The sequence below is a fragment of the Dipodomys merriami genome, unplaced genomic scaffold, assembly GCF_024711535.1.
Source record: "Dipodomys merriami isolate MVZ:Mamm:240054 unplaced genomic scaffold, mDipMer1.0.p SCAF_38, whole genome shotgun sequence".
Classification (NCBI taxonomy): Eukaryota; Metazoa; Chordata; class Mammalia; order Rodentia; family Heteromyidae; genus Dipodomys; species Dipodomys merriami.
Window position 1 is genome coordinate 10,093,951 of NW_027205381.1, and position 25,674 is coordinate 10,119,624.

General features: G+C 37.0%; 1 protein-coding gene across 6 annotated transcripts in view; it reads right to left on the reverse strand.

Annotated features, from left to right (window-relative positions):
• Positions 1–25,674, reverse strand: part of Fat3 (FAT atypical cadherin 3) — a 694,044-nt gene that overhangs the window by 365,708 nt on the left and 302,662 nt on the right. For all 6 annotated transcript variants that reach the window (XM_069989544.1, XM_069989542.1, XM_069989543.1 and 3 more), the window contains exon 3: positions 6,582–6,896. In XM_069989544.1, coding sequence (XP_069845645.1) covers positions 6,582–6,896 — 315 coding nt within the window. The remainder of the gene's footprint in view (positions 1–6,581; positions 6,897–25,674) is intronic.

A 25,674-nucleotide genomic window follows, 5' to 3' on the forward strand; every position in this document is an offset into this window, starting at 1 on the left:
TGCAGATCCAACAAGTGCAGAGAAGCAGAGTCACCTACAAATGAAGCTTCCCAGACAGGCTTTTATTCTCTGTCTTGCTAGTATTATTTGAACTTTACCCATGCTGTCTTCTCTTCCCTTCACCAGAATTCCTTTATTTTCTTATTGATTGATTGATTGATTTTTATTTATTCATTTTTACCTGTCATGGGGCTTGAACTCTGGGCCTGGGAATTGTCCCTAAGTTTCTTTTCCTCAAGGTAAGTGCTCTACCACCTGAGCCACAGCACCAATTCTGACTACTTCTTGTTCTTGTTCTTGTTCTTGTTCTTGTTCTTCCTCCTCCTCCTCCTCCTCCTCCTCCTTCTCCTCCTCCTCCTCCTCCTCCTCCTCCTCTTCCATCTTCTCCTTCTCCTCCTCCTCCTTCTTTGAGTTTATTAGGGATAAGAGTCTCATGGAGTTTTCTGCCCAGACTGGCTTCAAACCATGATCCTCAGTTCTCAGCCTCATGAGTAGCTAAGATTACAGGCATGAGCCACCAGCATCGCAGCCAGAGTTCCTTATTTTTTCCTCAAATTCAATTTTATACAAAAAATTACCTAACCATCCCTTTCCAAGGAACAGTCCTATTAACTCAAAGATACAAATCTGTTTCTTGTAGATGGAATGAAACATATGCCATTATTTCACTAGCATCCTGCCCTTCAGAATGTCCTTGAATTTATTTGGAGTTCTAATTATTTCGTAAACTCACTTTTCCCATTCAGCTTAAGTCTGCAGTCATTTATATGATATATCCATTGGGTGATCAGGACATTAAGCTCCCATGAATTTACTAGTTAGTGTGTAGGGGTTGGTAAATGTGCACTAAAACTTCCTATGGATGTCAAAGACCTGCAAAAGCTGTGCTGAAAACATACACCTCCAGAGCCCTACCTGAGGCCTGAGTGGTCATCCACCCCTTTCCAGCCTCTTCCATTCCCAGAATGAAGCAACTCACATATTTATTTACCAAAGGCTGACACTAAGCAAGGACAGGATTTGGAGCTGATTAAATATTTCAAAGAAATAGATTCTAAAACTCTCAGAGTAATCTCTTCATGCTGTTTTGAGAAAGCTGCTCAAAACAGTTTCTGATGAGAATTTTGTTGCCAGCCAAATCCCCTTCAAATAATAGTTGAGAAAAGAGAACTTCACATGCATTTATTATCTCTGAAATTTTGTTATTTGCTTCTTTTTTGTTTTTCCTAGTATGTTTGATTTCATTGTTTTTAAAGTCTTTAAAATATAAGGAACCTGGAGTTAGAAGGTAGTGAATGGGAGCTTTTGATTTATTTTGTTTTTAATCATTTTTCATTTTATTATCAATAATCCATATGCATAATTATTAATAATCCATATGCATAAACATATGTAATACAAATACCTTTCCCCCCAAAATTTATTAATAGCAACACACTTCCTTAGGTTGTCATTTATTTTGTACAGGATGCTTTGCATAGGACTGTGTGAAATCAGGTCCTGTGAAGTCTTCCACATTAATTCAATGTTCTCAGAGGGTAATTTTCCACCTAGGAGATATTTGACAATGACCGGAGATACTTCCATTGTGTCAACTCAGGGGAGAAGTATGAAGCTTGCTACATGGTAGGAGCTCAGGATGTTGCTATAGCTATTAAAATGCGTAATACCACTTCCCACAACAAAGTTATCTGAGTTATCTGACCCAAAAGTCAATAGTATTAGGGCTGAGAAACTCTGAATTGGTATTTAAATATCAGTAATTAACAACAAGCCTCCCAACAAAGCAAAGTCACTGAAGGTTGAAACAGAGCTCCTGAAGGAAGGCACTTTTCCTTCTTGTGCATGGCCAGGCCTGATGCAGCACTCTGCACCCTCAGACCCCGCCCCCTTCCACGCAGTGGTGAGACAGTGCAGAGAAGATTCTTTGTCCTTGTTCATTGGGAACAAATTCACATAGATTCAAAGGTCACTGCTGAATTTAAATAACCCCCTGTGATAAATCTGCATGAGCTCCATTTGTTCTACTGAACTTGTTGGATTAAATGAACACAATTTAATGTTCGAAAGGACAAGGCCTCCTTTCATGGCTGAAAGACAGAGCCAGGGTGATTTACAGTTTCATACATACTCATCCACCACATTATCTGCTTTGTGCTGGGTACTTATGAATATCAACTCATCATCCAGCAGCCGTTTCTACTCACTGTACCCCTCCGTCCAGGGTCACATGCCCAGAAAAGAACTTGAGTAAGAGATTTCCAGGGTTTTCTCTAAAGAAAAACTACTATTATTTCTACTGTTGATTCTCACCTTGTTTTTTATTTGTGTGTATGTGTGAGTACAAATCTCTGTAATTATACACAAAGGAAGGTTTCCTTCTGATTTCCTAAGAAGTTTATCATCAAACAGCTATACATAAGCATAGGATTTCCCTAACTTGGAATAGAAATTATTTTTGGATACCACTATCTTATAGGCTAACACTTCTTTTTTTAATAATGATACAATAAAACTGAAAAATGTTTGCTTATTTATTTACATCTGGATTCTACTTAGTAACACATTCTGCTTAAGTCTATATAATTAGAAAGAATACAAATTTATTCAAATATTATATAACCTCCATTATTTTTATTATCCTAAAGTCTTAGGGATTTCTGTGACCTCTTGTTAATGGATAATTAAAGATATAGGATTTTCATTTTTATCAACTTTATAAAACAGCAAGTATAAGCAGAAGTGTGAGGATCTGCTGGGGTGGAATTTATAGTGAACTTTCAAAATCACAACACTATAAGGTGAGAGTGTTGAGTAATTTATAACGCTGGCTGCCTTGTCCTCAGGGATCTCTCGGCATCTGGTTACCTCTCAAGTCCATTTCTCTTAGGTAATGGAAGTCTACAGCCTTGCTCTGCAGACTTCTCTTGGGAATACTTTTAGTATTACCTGGGAACTTGTGAGAAATGCAAATTGCCAGGCTTTACACCAAGATTCTGCATTCTAATAAGCCTAGCAAGTGATCACTGGGCTGTATTATTGCTTGAATTTCTCTGCTATCCTTCTCATTAATGTTAACATTTACTTTTTAGTTCTTACATCATATATACCTAAAGACAACCTGCTATTATTCAAATTGATTTAAAGACTAAGTATATTGGATCTTTTGAGAAGCTATATTGTCACATTTTAGCAAGAAACATGCCTACAGCCAAAGAAATCAAAAGATAGAAGGAATGATAGGGGAAAAACTCTTGGATGATTTTTTGGGTAGAGAACAGAACATTTAAAGTAAAATCCACCCAGTTCCAATACTGAAACTTGAACTCACGGCCTCTCGTTCTTTCTTGGCTTTTTCACTCAAGGCTGGTGATTGATCACTTGAGCCACACCTCCACTCCTGGCTTTTTACAAGTAACTGGAGATGAGCCTCTCAGATTTATCAGCTGCACTGGCTGTGAGCTGATCTCAGCCTTCTGAGCAGCTAGTATTACAGGCATGAAACAGCAACACCAGACTCTCCTAATTTTTGGAGTTAGGGATATCATTCTCTTTTATAAGGTATAGATAATAAGTATTGAAACAAACCAAGTTTTTATAAATCATCGTATTTTTTATATAGCATATTGTCCAAACAAAACAAAACTTTATAAACTTCCACTGTACCATGGGAAAGGAGTTAAGAGAGTAAGGGTCAGTTTACTAGAGTTGATTAACATTTCAGCTGGAAAAAATTACAAAGCCTGTATCTTTTCTGAATATATTGTTTAGCTTCATCATTGAAAAAAATGTTATATTGATGTTAGTATTGCAAATGACTTTCAAGGACAAAAATAAGTGCCAATTTTTTAAAATGAGAGTCAGTAGATATTGCCTTATACTAAGAAAGGGAAGGGAAGGGAGGGGAGAGGAAGGTAAAGAAAGAGAGGGGAGGTAAGGGGTAAGGGAAGGGAACAATAGATGCAGAAATAACATAATCTTAGAACACTTTGGTTTTCCAACAACCTTAAATCATACCAAAACATTCAGTCTTCCTGCATTAAAAGGAAGCACAGTGATTGTCATTCTCTAAGAAACAAACTGAAATTCAATGAAAAGAAATTAAAAGATGTTCCTGAAATCAATGCACAGCAGACAAGGCACCAAGTCTTTGAATTTCATGGTGCCCGGCACTGTGGTAGACATTTCACATGAAACACTCCGACCATGTCTCACTGAGCCACGGCAGTGGAGCTCTCCCACCACAATCAAATTCTATACTCTTCTGTTATAATGTAAGTGCTGTTAATCTCTTAAGCGCATGCTGTTTTGGATCTCTGAATGGCTTGGGCACTATCTTAAGTTCATACTCTTATGAACAAAACTTATAGTTATTAAAAATAGATGAAACAGCATTTTATCATTATATATTTGAATATTACAAAGTATGTTGAATTTTCTTTTAGAAAATTTTCTTTTTAGATGTATTAGATTACTTTGGAAAAATACATGGCAAGGACAGAGAGCTTATGAAATAATTTAGTGCTCTTATATAATGTCAGCCAAATAATACAAGGCATTCTGAAAATTCATGTGCAAACTTCTAAAAATAGTATAAAAAGCAGCTTTAATTATATCAATGGATATCTTCTCTGCCTGTAATGTGAGATCTAAGTTCTTTTCATTCAACCCAAATTTCTAACTTTGATAGCTATTAATGTCCATCTGAAGTGGAAGGAAGCACTCATTGAAGAGGACCCCACTAGTGTCCTTTATCTAAGTAAGAGGTGCCAGGCCCTTCACTAAAGATTCAAATGGTAACAGAATCTAGGAATCTAGGAAGAAGCTGCAGAACCTGGCCAAGTGGCCTGTGTAGCATGAAGAGAGGATACTGTCTCCTCAACTCCTTTCCCAGGGACTTGGCCTTTGTGCTCCATCCCTCCCCATTCCCATTCACTTTCCATCTGTTAAGAGTTTGAATTCAAAGGAGGAGGCTACAATGCTTGATAAGAAATGTACTCATTATCTTTCCCATGTCATTGTAACCCCTCTGTACAGTATTTTCACAATTAAAAAAAAAGTTTGAATTCATTCCTCTGTCTACACATTCCATGCAGCTCTGGCTCATAGCACTAAAGTGAACAGGAGGGGTTTCTGTAGTTTCCCCACTTAGAAGTTCCTAGAAAGGTTGAGCCTGGCTCTTTGCTAAATCCTATTAGTTCCTCACAGTCTCAGTGAGACATTGCTAAGACCACTCTTCATCTGATAATGAAGCACAAGTCAAATCCTGATGTGACATCACTAAGATTCAGAAATCTGCTAACAAAATGACCAATCACTAGACTTACAGAATATACATATATATGAAATATATATATGAAATGCTGGAATTTAAATATATATTTAATATATACTATTTATATTATATTAAAGTGTATAAATATATATAATTGTATGTTATATATCTATATAGAGATATATGTAATTATGTATTGTACATAATTATATATGTTATATGGTATGTATATTATATATTTATCAATATTTTAATTATACCCTATGTTATATTTTTTATTATTTATATATTATATATTTACTTTCCATTATTCTCTTCAAATTTTTATTAATGAGAATTTTTTGCATCATGAGGCTAAGACAGATATATACTTCTCCACTAATAAATAAAGACAGAAGAAATAACTCTCAATTTATCAGTAGTTCATTAGGAAAGATGAGTGTTTTCATACCAACAGGTATCAACTTAGCCTATCTTTTAGCCAGTATCACCTCATTTGCTAAGGGCAAAATAAATTCACATAATCCTAAACTTTAATGAACTAAGACCCCATCCAGAATTGCTTTGGCTGATTAGTTAATTTTTTGTTCATATCTAAAATTCACAAATCAAAAGAAAGCAGCAAAACTCTGAGAGCTATTGTGCAGGGCATGTTCTTGTCTCATGACTGGATCAACCAAACATCACACTTGTTTCTCACTCACCTACAAGCCTTTGATTCTTTTTCAGCAAAGTAAGCTTTCATTATAATCTTTAAGACTGCTGAGGAAGAGTCAGCAATTTATTTTTGTTTCATATTTTACCTACAGATGGTGTCACTGCCAAAATTTGAAAAGTTAAACACCACATCTCATAGATGGGTAGTTCAAGAGTCATAAACCATCTGCATTTTGAGTTAAGGCTGTTGGCCATTACAGCAAGCTGGAGTAAGGCCAAGCAAGGAGAGGTTCCTGGAGATAAAAGCCTGCAAAGTTAGCTGACACTGTCACCCAGCATGGGTCATGGGCTCTGTCCCAAGAAAGAGAAAGGGCAGAAGGCAAACTGAGTTGTTCAGGAAGCACATTCTATTATTACAAGTAAAACAAATCTAAGGCTTTGTGTGAAGCTTTGATTCCTATTAGATTACTTTACTTCAGTGAAGGCAAGCTGAAATCTACCAGACAAGAGAAACTCTCAGCTTTAAAAAAAACTTCCCCCAAAATAAAGATCCGTCTTTCTACACAATAAACTAATAGAACAGAGGTAAGGCAGATAAACTAAAAAGCTGAACTGTTGATTTAAATAGGTCAACTGAGCATTCCCTTACCTGTTTTGATGTTGATGACAAAGAAATTCTGAGGATTCCCACTTGTGATCCTGTATGTGAGTTTTTCATTGGAACTGGGGTCAGGATCTTCAGCTTGAATTTGAATGACAGATACATCCTTGGGAGAGTTTTCCATGATAGTAGGATAATAAATAGGTTCTGAGGTCAGTGGGGCATTGTCATTCACATCTTCAACTTCAATGTAGACCTCGATGGTGGAATAAAGAGGAACCACGCCCCGGTCCGTGGCGTACACTGTCAGCCAGTATGAACCTGTGGTCTCTCTGTCAAGAACGTCTGCAGCAGTGATGACCCCTGAGAGAAAGCAGAGAGAGCATGATGGCCACAGAAGACATGAGATCAAACTAAAATGCTACTCTTTACATAAGAAAGCAGTTTTATACAGGACCATAATAAATAGTTCATTTGTTATTTGTAAAAGGGTAACTACATTTGAATACTTTGAAATTTGAAGATAAAGAAATCACATGCAGCTAGAGAGAGCGTTGCCAATATGAAAGAAGTGGAAGAAAGCGGGCCTGGGTTCAGATCATGTCTCATATTGCATGGGAAATCAGCACCAAAGCGATATCTCCAACTGACCTGATATTCAATTGATGCAACCAAAAGCTCTCCTAGGGTAAATTATTTTATCTGTTAATTTACAAAAGTGAAAATGAGCTTTAAAATGTATTTTTTTGCTAGTTAGAATGCAAACTAATCTATAATCCTATTTCATACCAATTCTTTAAAAATCAAATGTCACAGTTATTGTACATTCAGGAGAGTAGTAGATCAACACATTTTCTAAATTAGTTCTTGCCCCTCAAGTGCTCCACAGAGAACCCTATATAAACCCCGAGCTCCTCTAAGTGATGCTCATGGACCATCATTTTAAATTAGGCAAACAAAACCACCCAATTTCCAACTGGTACAAATTAGGCTTAAAGTTTGGCTTGCAGACCCTGCATAAACAAACTGACATATATTGCAACTGGGAGCAAGGAAGGAACCTGCCCAGAAACAGGTTGGCATACTAATGCTGTCTAAAAATCAAAACAGTATATTGAAAGCACAAAACATAACCTATTTTCCACCCAATTTTGCATAGTGATATGCCATGAGACAACACACCATCTTACATATTCTCGATGGAAATACATAAAACACAATGGGCTCCTGTGCTGTGTTGAGTGACAGCAGACAATAAGAATAAAAGCATCAACATAGCATGAGAAGAGTAGACACCAGCAGTATAATTGCAACTAAAAGAGAGGGAAAACATAGTGGTATAAACCCAGTGCTATAATCATGGATTGGATGACTATTATACTGTCTTGTAAACTGGTTTGGAATAGAATAGAATGTCAGTATGACATTGGGACAAGAAAATCCTGTTGTGGCTAGAAACCTGGACTGACAGAACTGCCTATGCTGACCACCAACTATAGGCACACTAGCCTTGAGATGCACATAATGATCACTCCTGAGCAACATTGTTACTCAGGGAAATGGGAGCCCTAAGTCAGAGGGAGGAATAGTGACATAAAATTAGGCAGGCTCTTGACCAGAAACAGACATGTCAACCAGTATGAATTGTGATGAGAGAGAGAAGTCTCAAAAAATGCTCTCAGGTCATGTGCTAACTCTTCAACAAAACATGCTTATTCCATGTATACACCTCCACTGGGCCTTGTGCAAGTCACTGATGACAAGGTCTCAGTCCTCAATGACTCATAGTCCTTATCTCTACTATGGTCTTGTGGTGAAGTATGACAGCAAATATCAAGGAGCAATCACTTCATCTGGCTTAGACTTACATACTTGGAAGGGCAAAGAGTCACACAAGAGGATGAGAGGCCAGAGAAGCAGCATTTATCGAGGCTTCATAATGCACTATGAGATCTACATCACAACTTTTCTATAATATAAGAATTAATTCTCTTTACAGATGAGTTCATCAAGTTGGTAGCTCTCTGATAAGACCCATGGCTAATAGTAGAAGAATCCAGACCGGTTTGCCCAAAATGCTTTTGTTTATCTAGTACCCATTACTTATTACAAAGAAATTTAATACACACTCTTAATTTTTCCTATCCATTTCTCAGTATTCATTAACGCTTCATGTAATGATGATCATTTATTCTGTGGGAAAGTTTGGCAAAAAGATTTCAGATTTCAATAAAAGATGAGTAAATGCTTAGTTGTCAGTCAAACACCATATTTCCATAGCTTTACTCAAAGCAGGGGACTGCTTTGTGTTGGCTGGACTGCTCATGTGTTTACCAGCTTTCTCTTTTAAACTTGCCAGTGACATCTCATGAAAGTTCCTGGCCTTTGGGGGAATAGCAAAGTACAGACAATGAAAAGAAAGCAAGGAAATATTCCATGTTGGATCAATCTTGTCACCTTACTTGACTGCATGCTTGGCACACACCTGTGTGCACATGTGCACATGCCCGGAGGTGCACACTGGAGCATATGCACAAAGAATTGCTTTGTGATACCTGCAAGTCACTAGCTCTCTTTCTTTCCATCTGTCACATTGGAAGATGCTGGATTCTAGGCTTTGAGCATTCAATGGCTTTGAAAATTCTTTGCTGGAAAGACAGCCACTTTATAGAAACAAAACTACATGAGTGGATTTTACTCTATTTGTAAATGAATTATCTACTTGCAAATGAACATTCACTAAAAATTTTAATCATCTTTCCTTAAAATAAATTGTAATAATATTTAATAATTAACAAGAAGTATGAATGAGCTGGAACACAGTGTTCATTCAGACAATTTTATGAGCAAATTTAGGACAAAAATGAAAAAGAAATCAGCTAAATTATTAGAAAAGTGATCTAAATCTCTATACTAACTATGTCACCCACCAACATCAATAACCACTGATAGTATTTACTCACCTTCAACACCCTTAAAACTAGTCATGAGCTACATGGTTATAATCGCAAATGTAAATACACCTGACCTTTCTGCCCAACAAAACCTTCCTTTACAACTGATCAATTATTGTTAGAATTGTATGTAATGGCTAGGTGCAGGTGGCTCATACCTCTAGTCCTAATGACTAACAAGGCTGAGACCTTAGGATCATAGCTTGAAGCCAACCTGGGCACCAGTGAACCAGTAAAATGCCAGCTGGAGGCTTGGTTCAACTGGTTAAATTCCAGCCAAAAGTAGAAAAAGGGATAGATTAGGGCCCTGAGTTCAGACCCTGGTATCAGCACACATATATTAAAAAAAAATCCCATATCATTAACAAAACTCTGTTGCTATTATCATGCATTCTTCATGACTTTAAAAATATTGTACATATCTAAAATGAACAATCTGACTATTTCTGATTCCCAAGAAATTGTCACTCTAATCAAAATAATAAACATATACATTATCATTCAAAGTATCCCGTTTATAATCTGTGCTCCCAACTCTCTGACCCTTAGGGAACCCCAGAGGAGCTTTTTGTCGTTGTAGACCATTTTACAGTATCTAGAAATGTATAGACTTCTTTCACTGAAAATAATTATTTGGAAGTCAATCCATGTTGCTGTGTATAAAACTGTAAATCATTGCTTTTCTTTTCTTACTACTGTTCCACTGGATGGGTCCAGCACAATTTTCTTAACCACTGATGGACATTTGGGTTGCTTTCAGTTTTATTTATATAACAAAGGAAGCTGATACAAATATTAATGTACAAGTTTTGTATGGGAGTGTACTTTCATTAAATGGATGTGTCACCTGCTAGGTATATTTCATTCCCTCTTGCAGGAATTTGGAGGGTTCCAGTTGTTCCATACCTTCACTTATGTCAGATATGGCAGTCTGTTGCTTTAATTCTGACACCAAAATAAATATGTAATAGTATTTTACTGTGGCATCACCATCATCTTCATGATGACATTGAGAATCTTTAAAATTGTTTACTTTCCATGTGAATAAAGGTTCAATGTTTAATCTATTTTAAATTTCAATTGTTTTATTGAGTTTTGAGAGGATTTTATATATTTTGGACAAAAGTCCTTTACTAGATTTGTGATATACAAATATTTTACCTTAGTAGTGATATTTAAAGATTAGAAATTTTCCATTTTTGTCACATCTAACTTATCAATTTTTCTTTTGTAGGTAGGTCATACTTTTTATTTTGTATCTAAGGAATCTATTGCTTTACTTTCTATTACCTTCAAATAGTTGTACAAAAAGGTTTCAAATTAACTTGTCCAGTTCTGTATACAATACTTCTTGATTAGTCTCACCCCTTCCATCACATTAAGTATTGTAATTCTATTTATACACTATTCTTACTTACATTTTTCCACCTCCACTGTTTATCTTCTTTCCCTTCAATCAAGACATGTATCAGTCTCCTGATATTCATTTTGGTTAAAGGGTTGGTTAATTTTTCAAGGGAGTTATATACACTATGAAAACCAACCTCTACATGTATCATACTTTAGAAAGTTTGATTATATATAATACATATTTTTTCATACATATTTATATTTCAGGTCTAAGACCTACATATAAGACAAAATATGCGCACTTTGTTTTTCTGAGCCTGTCTTTACTCAATATGATTTTTTTCCAGATCCACTCATTTCCTGTAAAGGACTTAATATTATTATTCCTAATATATGAATAAAATTCCACCAGATAGATAGATAAATAGATTGATTGATTGACAGATATCTCTTAATCCATTCATTGTTTGTAAGACATCTAGGCTATTTCCATAACTTGATAATATGAATATTGTTGTGATGAACCTAAGTGTCCAAGTGCCTTTAATTTATACTGCCTAAACATCTTTTGGGTGGATGCTCAAGAGCAGTATTTCTGGATCATAGTGTAGTTCTGTTTTTAGGCCTTAAGGAATCTCTCAGGGCCTCGGGATTGCTTTGGAAAAGCAAGTCTCAGAATTCCTTCCTTTGCTTTCTTCTTCAATCTGACTCTGAGTCAATAGGACATTATGTCTATTCATCCACAAATACATATTAAGTGGGATGGGAATGGATGATAATTAACATTTCATTAAATGTAACCTGTCCAGTTGAAGGTCCAGTTCCAAGTAGAAAGAGATGTAAGTTTCATCCTCCTGCTTCATCACCGCCAGTGAAATACTCAAAGTAGAGCCAACTGACATGTTCACACTTTATACTGAGAGTTATGAAAATGTCATTTAAGGAATTCTTTACAGATACCATTGGAATTTTTATGCTTGCTATTTTTGAAAAATGCTTATAAAATATTTTTCTATATTATATTTAGTTGCTTTGCAATAAAGGCAGTAACAGACTAGCATCCTTTAGGCATTTCAATATTTAATCCTATAGGCAGAAACATAGATGTTAGTAATAAACATGTTTATTTATCCATTCATTTATTTATATCTGCAGATTGTGCACAGCTTGACTCTGAATTAATGGATCCTAGCTGAATACATATATTAGGTATAATTTTCCTTTTTATGCACAAATATTAGAGATACATGTCTGCAAATTGTAGTCCTTAAATTGTTTCTAAATATTTAAGATAAAAGGAGAATGTAAATGGATTCTGTTCATAATCCAATACCCTGTACACGTGGGATTCTGTACCTGATTTATTTCTAAACCAGTCCCTACTTACTACCTTGTGCCAAAACAATGGCCGCTGGACCTGTCTAATATCTCAAACCACCTGTCAACACATGGTTCCACAAATTTAGTTTTGGGGAGAAGGTATCACTATGAAAATCACCTTACTGAGATAAACAAAGACAAAACTTTAAAAACATTCTGATGGTAAATTCTTGTGCTTTGAAAAAGACATTATTTACTAATGGGTGGCTATTTTATTTTTGTTTCACATCGTTCAATGTATTACCTAAATTCTCCATGCAACAACAAAGATATCTGTTTATTCTGAAATAATTGACAATTCCTAGGAAGATACAAAGAAATATCCAGAACTGCTGTGTGCTGGTGGCTTATATCTATAATCCTAGCTACTCCAGAGGCTGAGAACTGAGGATTGTGGTACAAAGCCAGTCCAAGCAGGAAAGTCCCTGAGATTCTTTTTTTTTTTTTTTGAAATTTTTTTTATTATCAAAATACTGTACAGAGGGGTTACAATTACATGGGCAAGGTAATGAGTATATTTCTTTTTTAATTTTTAATTTTTTAATTTTTTTAATTTTTAATTTTTAATTTTTTGAAACTTTTTTTTATTATCAAAATACTGTACAGAGGGGTTACAATACATGGGTAAGATAGTGAATACATTTCTTATCAAACATTGTAGCCTCCTCCTTTGTTTCCCCTTCCCATCCTCCCCCTGTCCCCCCATCCAATCCTCCAAGCTACCCCCTCCCCCCACACCAAAGTTGTAAAGTTCATTTTTCGTCATAACGACTTGTACGTCTCATTGTTGCAATGGGTCCACCTTTATCCCTATTTAAACCATTTGTTTTTCCCCTTTCCCTCCAAAAATTATACCAACATCAAATACAGTGAAAGAAGGGGTTATACTGTGAGGGAGGGACATACAAAGCAACAAAGAAATAATCTTATAAATGCGTTAGAAACATTTGCAAGAAAAAAAAATCATTCACATATCTTAGGGTTCATTTCCCTAACATCACCTTATCTGACCTTTTCTGCTTGACTAAGACATATACTAGATATTGCAAATAAGGGAAACCACGGGACCTATGTTTCTTTGGGCTTGGCTTACTTCACTTAATATAATTTTTTCCAAGTCTTTCCATTTCCTAACAAATGGGGCAATGTCATTCTTTCTGATGGAGGCATAGAATTCCATTGTGTATATATACCACATTTTCTTGATCCATTCATCTACTGAGGGGCATCTGGGTTGGTTCCATATCTTAGCTATAGTAAATAGTGCTGCAATAAACATAGTCGTGCTGGTAGCTTTAGTGTGGTCTTGTTTGTAAACATTTGGGTAAATGCCCAAAAGTGGGATTGCTGGGTCAAAGGGGCTCTATGTGGAGTCTTTTGAGGAACCTCCATACTCCTTTCCAAAGTGGTTGAACAAGTTTACACTCCCACCAACAATGCAGTAAGGTTCCCTTCTGTCCACACCCTCTCCAGCATCTGCTTTATTAGAGTTCTTGATTACAGCCATTCTAACTGGGGTGAGGTGGTATCTCAATGTTGTTTTGATTTGCATTTCTTTTATGGCTAGAGAGGTTAAGCATTTCTTCATGTTTCTATTGGTCATTCTTATTTCCTCTTCAGAGAAGTTTCTCTTTAACTCTTTAGCCCACTTATTTATTGGGCAATTGTTTCTTTGAAGATTTGTTGTTGGGGGATTTAATTTTTTGAGTTCCAAGTATATTTTAGATATGAGATCCTGGACTCTTATCTCTAATTAATAGCAGAAAAAGCTGGGAGTGAAGTTGTGGCTCATGTGGTAAAGTGCTAGCCTTAAGCAAAAGATGCTCAAGGACAGCCCCCAGACCCAGTTCAAGACCCAGGCCCAGCAAGAATAGAAAGAAAGAAAGAAGGAAAGGAAAGAAGGAAGGAAGGAAGAAAGGGAGGGAGGGGGGAGGGAGGGAAGGAGGGAGGGAGGGAGGGAAAGAAATAAATATTGAAAGCACCAGTGCTATTTCACCTGATGTCCTCCAATGTTAGCAACTCTGGTCATTGAGAAACCTAAGCAACTCCATTTTTATTTAACACTCCATCTCAGTTCTGCGACTTAACTCGTGACCCACTTTAGCCCCAATGCCAGGAATTTCTGACAGAAAGCTATGCACAAACAATTCTTGGAGCCATAGGTGGCATTTGCTTAAGGCCTTGAGTGACTTAGGGCTAAGAGTTTCAGTTAAAACCATATAATGTCCCGCCGGGCGCTGGTGGCTCACGCCTGTAATCCTAGCTACTCAGGAGGCTGAGATCTGAGGATCATGGTTCAAAGCCAGCCCTGGCAGGAGAGACCCTGAGACTCCTATCTCCAATAAACCACCAGAAAACCGGAAGTGGCGCTGTAGCTCAAGTGGTAGAGCACTCGCCTTGAGCTGAAGAGCTGAGGGACAGCGCCCAGGCCCAGAGTTCAAGCCCCACGACCCACAAAAAAAAAAAAACGAACAAAAAAACATATAATGTCCCAACCAACCGGTTCTTCAGAGCTCAGAGTGAAACATGCCATGCATACTGTTGGTCCAGGTGTGACTCATAACCACTGTGGTCAAGCTATGGAACAAGGATATTTTTCTGTAAAGGTCAACCAATCATATTTGCCCAGCTTGGCTTGCTTTAAATGTTAACCAATCATGTAATTTCTTATGTAAAAGTTCCTTAAAGTTGTTTGTTCAATACTATAAAAATTGTGCTGATTCTATGCTCGGGGCCTCTTAGCGTCACCGGTTACCGAGTGCGCGGAGGACCAAGCTCGAGTTTGCAATAAATGACTCTTTGCTGTTTGCATTGATCGTGGTCTCTGGTGGTCTGTGAGGGGGTATCTGAAACCGGGGTACTTCAGGCATATTTTCTCCTGTGCTGGGAATCAAACCCAAAGCCTTCCCCAGTTTGTTCTACCATGGAGCTACTTCCCTACATCATCAGTGCATTTAAAAATTCGTTCTTTCTTTAAAAGTCACACTCTTGCTAGGTTTATTTATTTCTGAATACATGAGGCCCATCCACTTCTGCCATTAGTCAATTCCTAACTCCTTCAGGATCACACTTCTATTTCTTTATTTTCTACACATCTCTGTTATAACAATCACTGTTCTGCAGCATGTGAGAGTCATTAGAGCAGATCAGGTATTTTATCCTCAAAGGCTCAACTGGGGTCATTCCATGCATCCTATAATCATATCCATAACTATTTTAAATTAGAAATATATAATCACAACTGAGATGGACTGAAATATTATAGACTGAGATTATGAGAAATGTTTTGAAAGCAACAATTTAGATGTTCATATGAAAAACCTAAGCAATTCCATTTTACTTAAGACCCCATCTCAGTTCTGCGACTTAACTCGTGGCCCACTTTAGCCCCAATGCTAGGAAGTTATGACAGAAAGCCATGCAGAATTCTTGGAATCATAGATGGCATTTGCTTAAGGCAGATGTTAGCCCCCAAGTGGTGTTGTCCCCCAGCGACCTAGGGCTAAGAGTTTCGGTTCGGGGGAATACCATATAATTTTCTGACCAACCGGTTCTTTAGAGCCCAGGGCGAGACATGCCATGCATACTGTTGGTCCAGGTGTGACTCATAACCATTTTTGGTCAAGCTATAGACAAAGGATATTTTTCTGTAAAGGTCAATTAAACATATTTGCCCAGCTTAGCTTGCTTTAAATGTTAACCAATCATGTAATTTCTTATGTAAAAGTTCCTTTAAGTTGTTTGTTCAACACTATAAAAACTGTGCTGATTTTTGCTCAGGGCCTCTTAGCATCACCGGTTGCAGAGTGCGTGGAAGACCAAGCTCGAGCTTGCAATAAACGACTCTTTGCTATTTGAATTGATCGTGGTCTCTGGTGATCTATGAGGGGGCATCCGAAAACGGGGGTACTTCACATAAAGCTTCAATTACATTTTAGTGTATATGTATTATATATACATTTACTTTTATGCATTTTACATATCACATATTTGACATGAAATATGCTACAATATATTTTAGCACATCAATGCACTTCTTTTATTTAAAATAGTGGGGTTTGAACTTAGGGGGTTATCATTTGAACTAATCTATCATCTAATGCACTATTATTTTGTGTATGTGTATGAGCAAATCTGAGGCTTAAATGCAGGGCATCAAGTTTTTGTCCACAGCTGGAGCTGTATTACTTGAGCCATACCTCCATTTCCAGCTTTATTCTGGTTAATTGGAGATAAGAATCTCAAGGATTTATCTGACCAGGAGGCATGACCACCAGTGCTAGGCTTCCCAATGCAATATTTTAATCGGGCATTTTAATTGAGTCACCCAGCTCTCCCCGGAGCAAAGTGAGGTCTGGAGTCTGCAGCACTGGGTAGGAGTCACACTAGCCTTCCATTCTAGGTGGTGCACTGATGATGTACTATCTGGTGGGCATGATTGTGAAGAAGGTAGTCTAAGCTTGGGTGATCTCATAGTGGGTTAGAAGATCAGCAGTTTGCACTTACGAAATGCAAGGATTTCATTGCTCTCCTCAATTTCTAAAAGATACTCCATCATATTACACTGCATCAATTTTTTAAAATTTTTATTTATTTATTTTTAATTTAATTTTATTTTATTTGTGAACATACTGTACAGAGGAGTTACAATTACATGGGCAGGATAATGCGTACATTTCTTACCAAGCATTGCAGCCTCCTCCTTTGTTTACCCTTCACATCCCTTCCCAGCCTCCCCCCTCTCCCCATCCCAATCCTTCTCCTTCCCACCCCTCCGCCCCCCCCCCCACGAGCTTTATTTATTTTTTATTGTGAAAATACTGTACCGAGGGGTTATAATTACATGGGCAAGATAATGAGTACATTTCTTATCAAGCATTGTGGCCTCCTCCTTTGTTTCCCCTTCCCAACCCTTCCCATCCTCCCCTCCCCCCCCACCAAAGTTGTAAAGTTCGTTTTCGACATGACAACTTGTACTTCTCATAGTTAAAACAGGTCCACCTGTATCCTTATTTAAACGACTTGTTTTTCCCCTTCCCCTCCACAAATTATACTGACATCAAATACAGTGAAAGCAGGGGTTATACTGGGGGGAGGGACATACAAAGCAACAAAGAAATAATTTTATAAATGCGTTAGAAACAATTGCATGAAAGAAAAAAAAACATTTAAATACATATCTTAGGGTTCATTTTCCTAACATCACCTTATCTGACCTTTTCTGCTTGACTCATACATATACTAGCAATTGCAAATAAGGGAAACCATGGGACCTATGTTTCTTTGGGCTTGGCTTACTTCACTTAATATAATTTTTTCCAAGTCTTTCCATTTCCTAACAAATGGGGCAATGTCATTCTTTCTGATGGAGGCATAGAATTCCATTGTGTATATATACCACATTTTCTTGATCTATTCATCTACTGAGGGGCATCTGGGCTTAGCTAAGGTAAATAATGCTGCAATAAACATTGTTGTGCTGGTAGCTTTAGTGTGGTCTTGTTTGTAAACATTTGGGTAAATGCCCAAAAGTGGGATTGCTGGGTCATAGGGGAGCTCTATGTGGAGTCTTTTGAGGAACCTCCATACTCCTTTCCAAAGTGGTTGAACAAGTTTACATTCCCACAAACATACTGCATCCATTTTTGTAACTCCTCATCATATTCTTGGATTTGGATTGATTTGAGTCTATTTGTTTGGATGATTGGCTCTACCTTCAATAACTTCAACTCATCATTTGTGAGCAATTCCATTTCTATCTTTCCAATCCCACCTCCCACTGCTCCTCTACTCCTCAGGCCCATTGAGATTCAGAGCTACCCCTTCCCAGACCATTGTGACTACAGGCTCATCCCTCTGCCTTTGCCCAGCACTTTATTTCCATCACTTTAACATTCTAATATGCACTTCCAAGGGACATTTGTCTTGCTTTGTCCTACTGTGGCATGCTGGCTGAAAACATGAAAGACTATATCTGGTGAAGAAGTAAAGGAAGGGAAATATTTGACAAATTCAGTATGTTTTACTATCTAGCAGTCTTTGGACAAGCATTCTAATGACTAACTGCATAAAAGTAAAATTAATATTGGATTGACTAGGAATTTTGCTCTCTTGAGCTCATAATAAAAAAAATAGACTGAGTTTATAATTCACTTAAATGTTTCTGATATCCACATAAAATTGATTGGTTTGCCCTAAACTCTCATCTGTGAATTATCCTATTTAATAAAATAATTTTTATAAAATCTTTCCCCATTGTAGGCTGTCCCTTTGCTACTTCCAACACACGAGGTCTGAAAGCCTCAGCTTAACAGAGACATCAGCTGACTTTATCCAAAGCTTGATCACTGTTCTGCCCAGAGATCCCCATTCTAGCATCCAAATTGGGTGTTTGGGATTTCCAGGGAAAACACCAGCAAGTCACTCTCTGCCCCTGTGGGTTCCGAGGTACAGACTTGAATCACTACAATGTTCCCTTTCCCTCCTGCCCAGGCCCACTGACTAGACACCTTTCATCTTTGCAGAAAGAGAAGAAAAACCCACAACACAATTGCCAGGAACAATTACAGACTGAAAATGCAGGCTGCCTTCAATCCATGTTATTTCCCAGGCTTCAAGCTGGAGAGCTGCTCATAGGATCAAGGCAAAGGGCTGCAGGCTAAATCCAGGCTTTTATTTGGAGTTAATGAAAATGGACAGCTTTTCTTGTCTGTTTGGGACCAGGAATTCTAAAACTTAGAATCATGCTAAAAAAAAAAAAGCCCCCATTGAGTGTGAAGTTTAGTAGTTTCAGAAACATATCATTGCCACTACTCATTTTTTAAGACAAATTTTTGGTAGTAATTCTTATTAGAATTTAAAACATGCACCTGTTATCTGTGGAAACTCTGGTGCAAGTCCTGAAATGGGAAGCAGAGAAAGCAGCAGGCTGGAGAAAAAAACTCTCTAGTTGCATTCAGTTTGAGTCTGCCTAGTGCAAATCTTTTCTGTCTTTGTGGAAATTTGCATATGCACCACATGGTAAAACCACACAGATCAACACACCCAAAGGAAAAAGATAGAAACTTAAAGTACTCCCCTCTGTGAGAATGGTCACTTAGAACAGCAACTGTCAGGTGTTTGAAAGGTAGTGGTAGAAATACTCTTACGATTTTTTTAAAATTAATGCAATAAAGTTATTCATGCTATGTTATAAATAAACCTCTAAATATTTTATGTTTCTCATTATTTTTCAGTCATGTTTAGATAAATGCTTTGTACCTGTAATTTTTTCCAATTACTCTTTAGGATAAATTCAAGGAAGCTGAATTAATGACACATAGGTTATGCACATTTTACAATATGACTAAACTTCTTTATGACTACATACTACAATATGATAAATCTACTGATAGAAGAGGGTATCCATTGTTCTGCCACTAGAAGTTTCTGATTTTTATACTTAAGAAAAAAATCCTAAATTTAAATATATTTTTAAAAAGTTTAAGAAAAAGAAAAGAGAAAATGCAGGGCCAGGTGCAGTCACTCATGCCTATAATTCAAAACACTAAGGAGGTAGAAATTGAGAAGATTAAGATTTGAGGCTAGCCTCATTAAAAAAAAAAAACAACAAAAAATTAGCAAGAGCCTGATAACAATGGCTCATACCTATATTCTTAGCTATTCAGGAGATTAAGATCTGAGGATTATTGTTTGTAGCCATCTCGAGGAGAAAAATCCACAAGATTTTATCTTCAATCTTCAATTAATGAACATAAAAGCAAAACAAAGATATGGCAGAAGTACCAGAGTGCCAGACTGTAATAAAAAGCTAAACAAAGTTTGTTTTGTCTTGTACATGTCATTGTACAAAGGATCAACCTGTATCCTTATTTCAGCATGGGGGGGGAGAGGATGGGGGAGAAGATGGGGGGGTAGGCAGGAGGGATTGGGGAAGTGGGGGGAAGGATTGGTAGGGGAAAACAAAGGAGGAAGTAGCAATGCTCGATAGAAAATATACTCATTAGCTTACTCATGTAACTGTTACCCCTCTGTACAGTATTTTACAATTAAAAAATATACAAAAAAATAAAAACCAAACAAGTACATGAGTTCAAACCCCAGTATCAGAATACACACACACACACACACACACACACACACACACACACACACATACACACACACACACACACACACACACACACACACACACACACACACAGCAAACGGTTTAAGAAATTTAGTAAGAACCCATTTCTACAAATCAGATGGTCATGGTGGTTTATGCTCAGAATCACAGCCACATGGGAGGATAACTATTCTAGACCATTCCCAGGCAAAAGCACAAGACCCTAGATGAAAAATACTTAAAGCAAAAAGGAGCTGAGAGAGTGGCTTCCCTGGGAAGGCACATGAATAGTAAATGCAAAGGAGAGTGCAGACCCTAGTAATGCCAAAAAAGGCAGTAGATAGCATTTCAAATTACTGTCTACACAAATATCAGGTGCCCTCATAAATCTATACCTTTAAACCTTTCATCTTTCTATTTGAATCATTTAATTCAATGACCAAAATGTCATGGCTTGTGGTGAGCCAAAACAATGTTGACAGAGAGCACTGGCAATTTTGCTATAAAGAAAGAAATTGCTTGAGTCATACTTTAAATTAAAATTCATTCACAGTATCCATTTCTTCAGCCTTGAAAAATGTGGAATTTTGAAATGAAATGTCAGAGCATAACCTTTGGCTTTTGAAGCAACAACACCTGAAGTTGGTATGTAATGTCAGCTATCAGCTGTACTTTAATCTAAGTTTTAGACTTATTTATTACTAAGTGGAACTCTCAAACTCAGCACAAATAGTGTCTGGGGTCTTGGAGCATTAGGACTTGGAATTTGAGTTTTGCTTAGAAAAGACTTTTCTCTCTCAAGATAATTCCCTAAGTCAACTAAAATGCTCTGAGCTTCTTCTCAACCCACGGACTTGGAACCACATAGCACATTCACTCTGAAAAGTGGGACCAATTAACTTGAACTTCTTCCCTTACATATTGAAAGTGTTGGAAATTCTCTTTCTTGCTTTATTTTTTTGCAGGGGGTCGGGCTTTCTCTCTGAGGCAAGGGGAACATTTCATCATTTTTTTTATTTCTCCTGTATCAGATAAGAAAACTGTAAGTAAAACCACATCTGTGGATACAAATCTTACACTTCCTACTTCATAAGGAATAATAGCCTTCAGTAACTTCCTAATGGAAAAAAATCAAAGCTCACAACCCACATAGTCTTTTCTCAAGTGAATGAATTCTGACTTACACAGCTGATTTGATGTTTACCCAGAAAACATATTTACTGAGTTTACACAGTTAAGCACACACAAGAAACAAAGGCCACTTTCATCAAAACAGCTGAGTTTATTTTCTGGGCTAAACCCATTGGAGGTTATGGAAATGCAACAGAGAACACACAAAGGAAGATGGATTGAGGTGTGAATTTAGTATTGTTCTCTCTCTCTCTCTCTCTCTCTCTCTCTCTCTCTCTCTCTCTCTCTCTCTGTCTGTCTGTCTCTCTCTCTCTCTCTCTCTCTCTCTCTCTCTCTCTCTCTCTCTCTCTCTCTCTCTCTCTCTCTCCCTTCCTCCTCCCCTCCCGTGTCTGTGTGTGTGTGTGTGTGTGTGTGTGTGTGTGTATGTGTTGACCTAAAACTAATAACTGCATCTGTTCTGATAAGTTAATGCAAGCTTACCAAGGGAAAAGCTTGCTGTGGTTTTGTTTCCTTTTTTCAGGTTATTAGTGCTCATCAACTCCTTTCCTATTTGACAAGTGTAAAAACTCGCATAGACAATGTCCTACTTAGGTAACTAAATTTGGTTGATTAGATTATAAGGAAAAGACACAGATATAAAAGCATTAGAGAATATAAATGAAATCTTCAAAATCAACTTAACTATTTTACAAGAGAAACAATATACTCCTTGCTTTTTTAAAAAATGTACTTACAACCAAATAAGGCACTACAATTACACAAGACACCAGGGCCCCAGAAGGAGCAGTTTTCAGCTTTCTGTAATTGAATTTGCCTGGTTCTCATGTTCTATAGGTTTCTTGGATTGTTTTCCAATTTCCATCTGCATTTCAACCCATCAAAGGGTTCTCTCACCTCTGACCCATGCAGAGCTTGGTATTCACATACTCCTAATTGAGATGAAACAGGTCTGTAGATAGCACTAAGGCCCTGACAGGACACTGATAGACCAACTGTTAGAACAGCCTTTTCAAGAGCTAACAATGGAATTCTCATCTTATTATGGTCCTAAAATAATTGGATTGCACACACACATAGCCCGTGTTTTTGCTAAATTTCTTGCCATTGAGTTGCAAGACTATGAAAAAGAATAGGAAAGTATGTTCAGACTTGTCTGTTGTAACCATGCTGTCTATCCCTTTGCTTCAGATAAAAATAAGATGATTTAGGCGGTTTCAAAATTTCTATATTTCAATGTGCTTAGTGATCATACACTGTGTAAATAGCAATTCAGGTCAATGTTAATTTTAGTGTAAATTATTGAGATTGGTGAGCAAATTGCTATGCAGTCTTTTCAAGACAGAGATGAAAATCAGGTCTATTTTTCTCCTTTGTAAGAACATTTAGGCCCTGCACATAATGTGACATAGGTAATAGGTACATGATCCAAAATATTTTTATGACTTTTTAAAGCAAAAATGTAACAGTTGGACTACTGTAAACATGATAAAGAAAAAAATATTCTGACCTTATGTTGATAAATTGTTTGGATTGTTTTTCAAGTGTGAATGGCTCATGAAGGGTCATGTTACAGGGTACAAGCCATGTGGGAATGCCACTGATAAATGGCCAGTGTCCATAGGGAAGTTAACTCCCTGAATCCACATCTGAGGCTTACTAACCTTCTTTTTCAGCTTTCAGGTCAGTTCCTGGGCCAGATGATAAGGACAAGCTCAACAGAGGAAGGGACAAAGATAGACATAGAAAAGAGAAGGGTTTGAAATTAATTTCCCCTAAAACAAACCCCCAAAGAAATAACCATCCCATTAAAAATTGGGCTAAAGCCCTTAAGAGAGACCTCTCTAAAGAGGAAACATGGCTATAAAAGAAATGCAAATCAAAACAAGATTGAGATTTCACCTGACATCAGTTGGAATGGCCATAATCAAGAAATCTAACAATAAAAGATGTTTTCAGGGATGTGACCAAAGGGGAACATTACTACACTGTTGGTGGGAGTGCAAACTTGTTCAGCTGCTCTGGAAAACAGTGTGGTGGTTCCTCAAAAGACTAAACATAGAGCTCTCCTATGACCCAACAATCCCACTTCTGGGAATTTACCCAATTGCCAACAAACAGGCTACACTAAATCCATCAGTATGATGATGTTCTTTGCAGCATTATGTGCCATAGCCAAGATATGGAACCAACCCAAATGCCCCTCAGTAGATGAATGGATCAAGGAAATGTAGTATATATACACAATGGAATTCTATGCTTTTATCAGAAAGAATAACAATGATTTCCCTCATTTGTAAGAACTAGAATATGTATGTTATATTCTTGACAAGGGATCTTGACAAATGAAATGATTAGTGCAAAGGACTGTATTTAATGAAGCATATCAACATGAACTACAACTTATGGAAATAAGAGGTTTTCATTAGACCCTGTATGTAGTTCATCCTTTTTCTCTATTGTTGTCTTTTCCTTTTTTCATTCTCTTAGTTTTTGTTAACAGTTGAATAAAATATATTGATCAGTTTTATTAAGATGGAGTTCACACATTCAATTTAGTCCAGTCATTCACTCAGTTATTTACTTTTACAAATGAAAAGAACTTTAATATATATTTCACTAGAGACATTCTTAACATTTCCACACTGGGTATAGTTTATTTTGACATATAAAATTCCTATTGTTGGATGCAAAAATAATTGAAAAAGATAACACATATTTAGTTACAAATATTTTTTTAATAAAAAAAATCCCTGAAGACTGAAGGGATTTAAATACCCCTTTCTCTTAAGTTTAACACTAGAGAATGATTCTATTTGGACAGAAATTAATATTTTTGTCTTACTACTTCTGAGGTTTTCTGAATGCCAGTATCATTATTTGGAAAAACAGAAAAATCAATCCTAAAATTCAACATTAAAGACCTCAAGAGCAAGAGAAATTTTTACCAAAAGACCAAAACTGGAGGTGTCACAATTCTAAACTTCAAATTATACTAGAGAACCATAGTAATAAATACAGCATGGTACAGACAGAGTAGAAACGAAGCACAATGGTATGGAATAAATGACCCAGACATGAACTTACACAGTCATCCAATGTTTGACAAAGGAGCCATAAGTAGACCTTGGAGTAATATCAGCCTGTGCTGACAAAATGGGTCATTTACATATATGGCTAATCCTAGACCCATATCACTCATCATGTACAAGAATCAATGCAAAATTAAATCAAACATCATGACACAGGATCTGAAAAGCTGAAGCTACTACAGGGAAACATTGTAGGATATAGACATAAGCAATTATCTTCTGAAGAGGATTGCCACCACTTCATAAACCCTAATTACTCAAGAAGCTAAGGTATGAAGATTATGGTTTGAAGTTAGCTAGAGAAGGAAACATCAGTTTCTTAGTTTTTTTGTACCTTGTGTGTTGCTTAATAGACAATGTAATATGTGGAAAGGAAAGGGAATCACAGAAATGGTAGAACAATGGATGAACCACAGCAACACTGATACTCACCTGACAATATGAACATTACAGCTTGAGGGGGAAGGAGGGGTGAGTGGGAAATAAAGAGGGATGGGGTAACAATGATTAAAAACAAATGTACTTATTTTGCCTTACATATGTATCTATAAGCCCACAGCTCATCACCTTTTCAATACAAAAATAAATAAAAAGTAAGAAAGGAAAAGTGTTTGATACCCAGAGCCATCACCACATCTACCCCTCTTCCTTCACACAATATTTCCCAGCTTAGCCCAGATAAAATGCCAAGAGAAAACTGGGAACTATGACTCTTGAAGAAAATCTAGGGGCAGTCTTCTGGATTGGAGATGCCTGGGTAACCTGGTTTAGAGATTGGTTTGGAACAGCTGCCTATTGAAGGTAAAGGGCCTTTATAGCCACATAGGTAACTTTGCCCTGTTGAATAGTGAGTTTAGTCCAGTACAATCACTGTATTATCCACAATGGAAGAGAGGATCTTATCCATCTTTCTTAATGTTAGTCTCACCCCTACAAATAACCCCAAAATTATTGGATGGTACGTGAACAGTGAATATTTGTTGAATGACTGAGTGGAATTTCTCTTTCCAATCAATGGAGCCCTGACTCCTGACTGAGCAAGAAGAGCTCACAGAGAATTATTATCATTTACTACATCATTAACAGTGTCCAACATGTGATGATGAGTTGGAAAGTAAAATAATTCA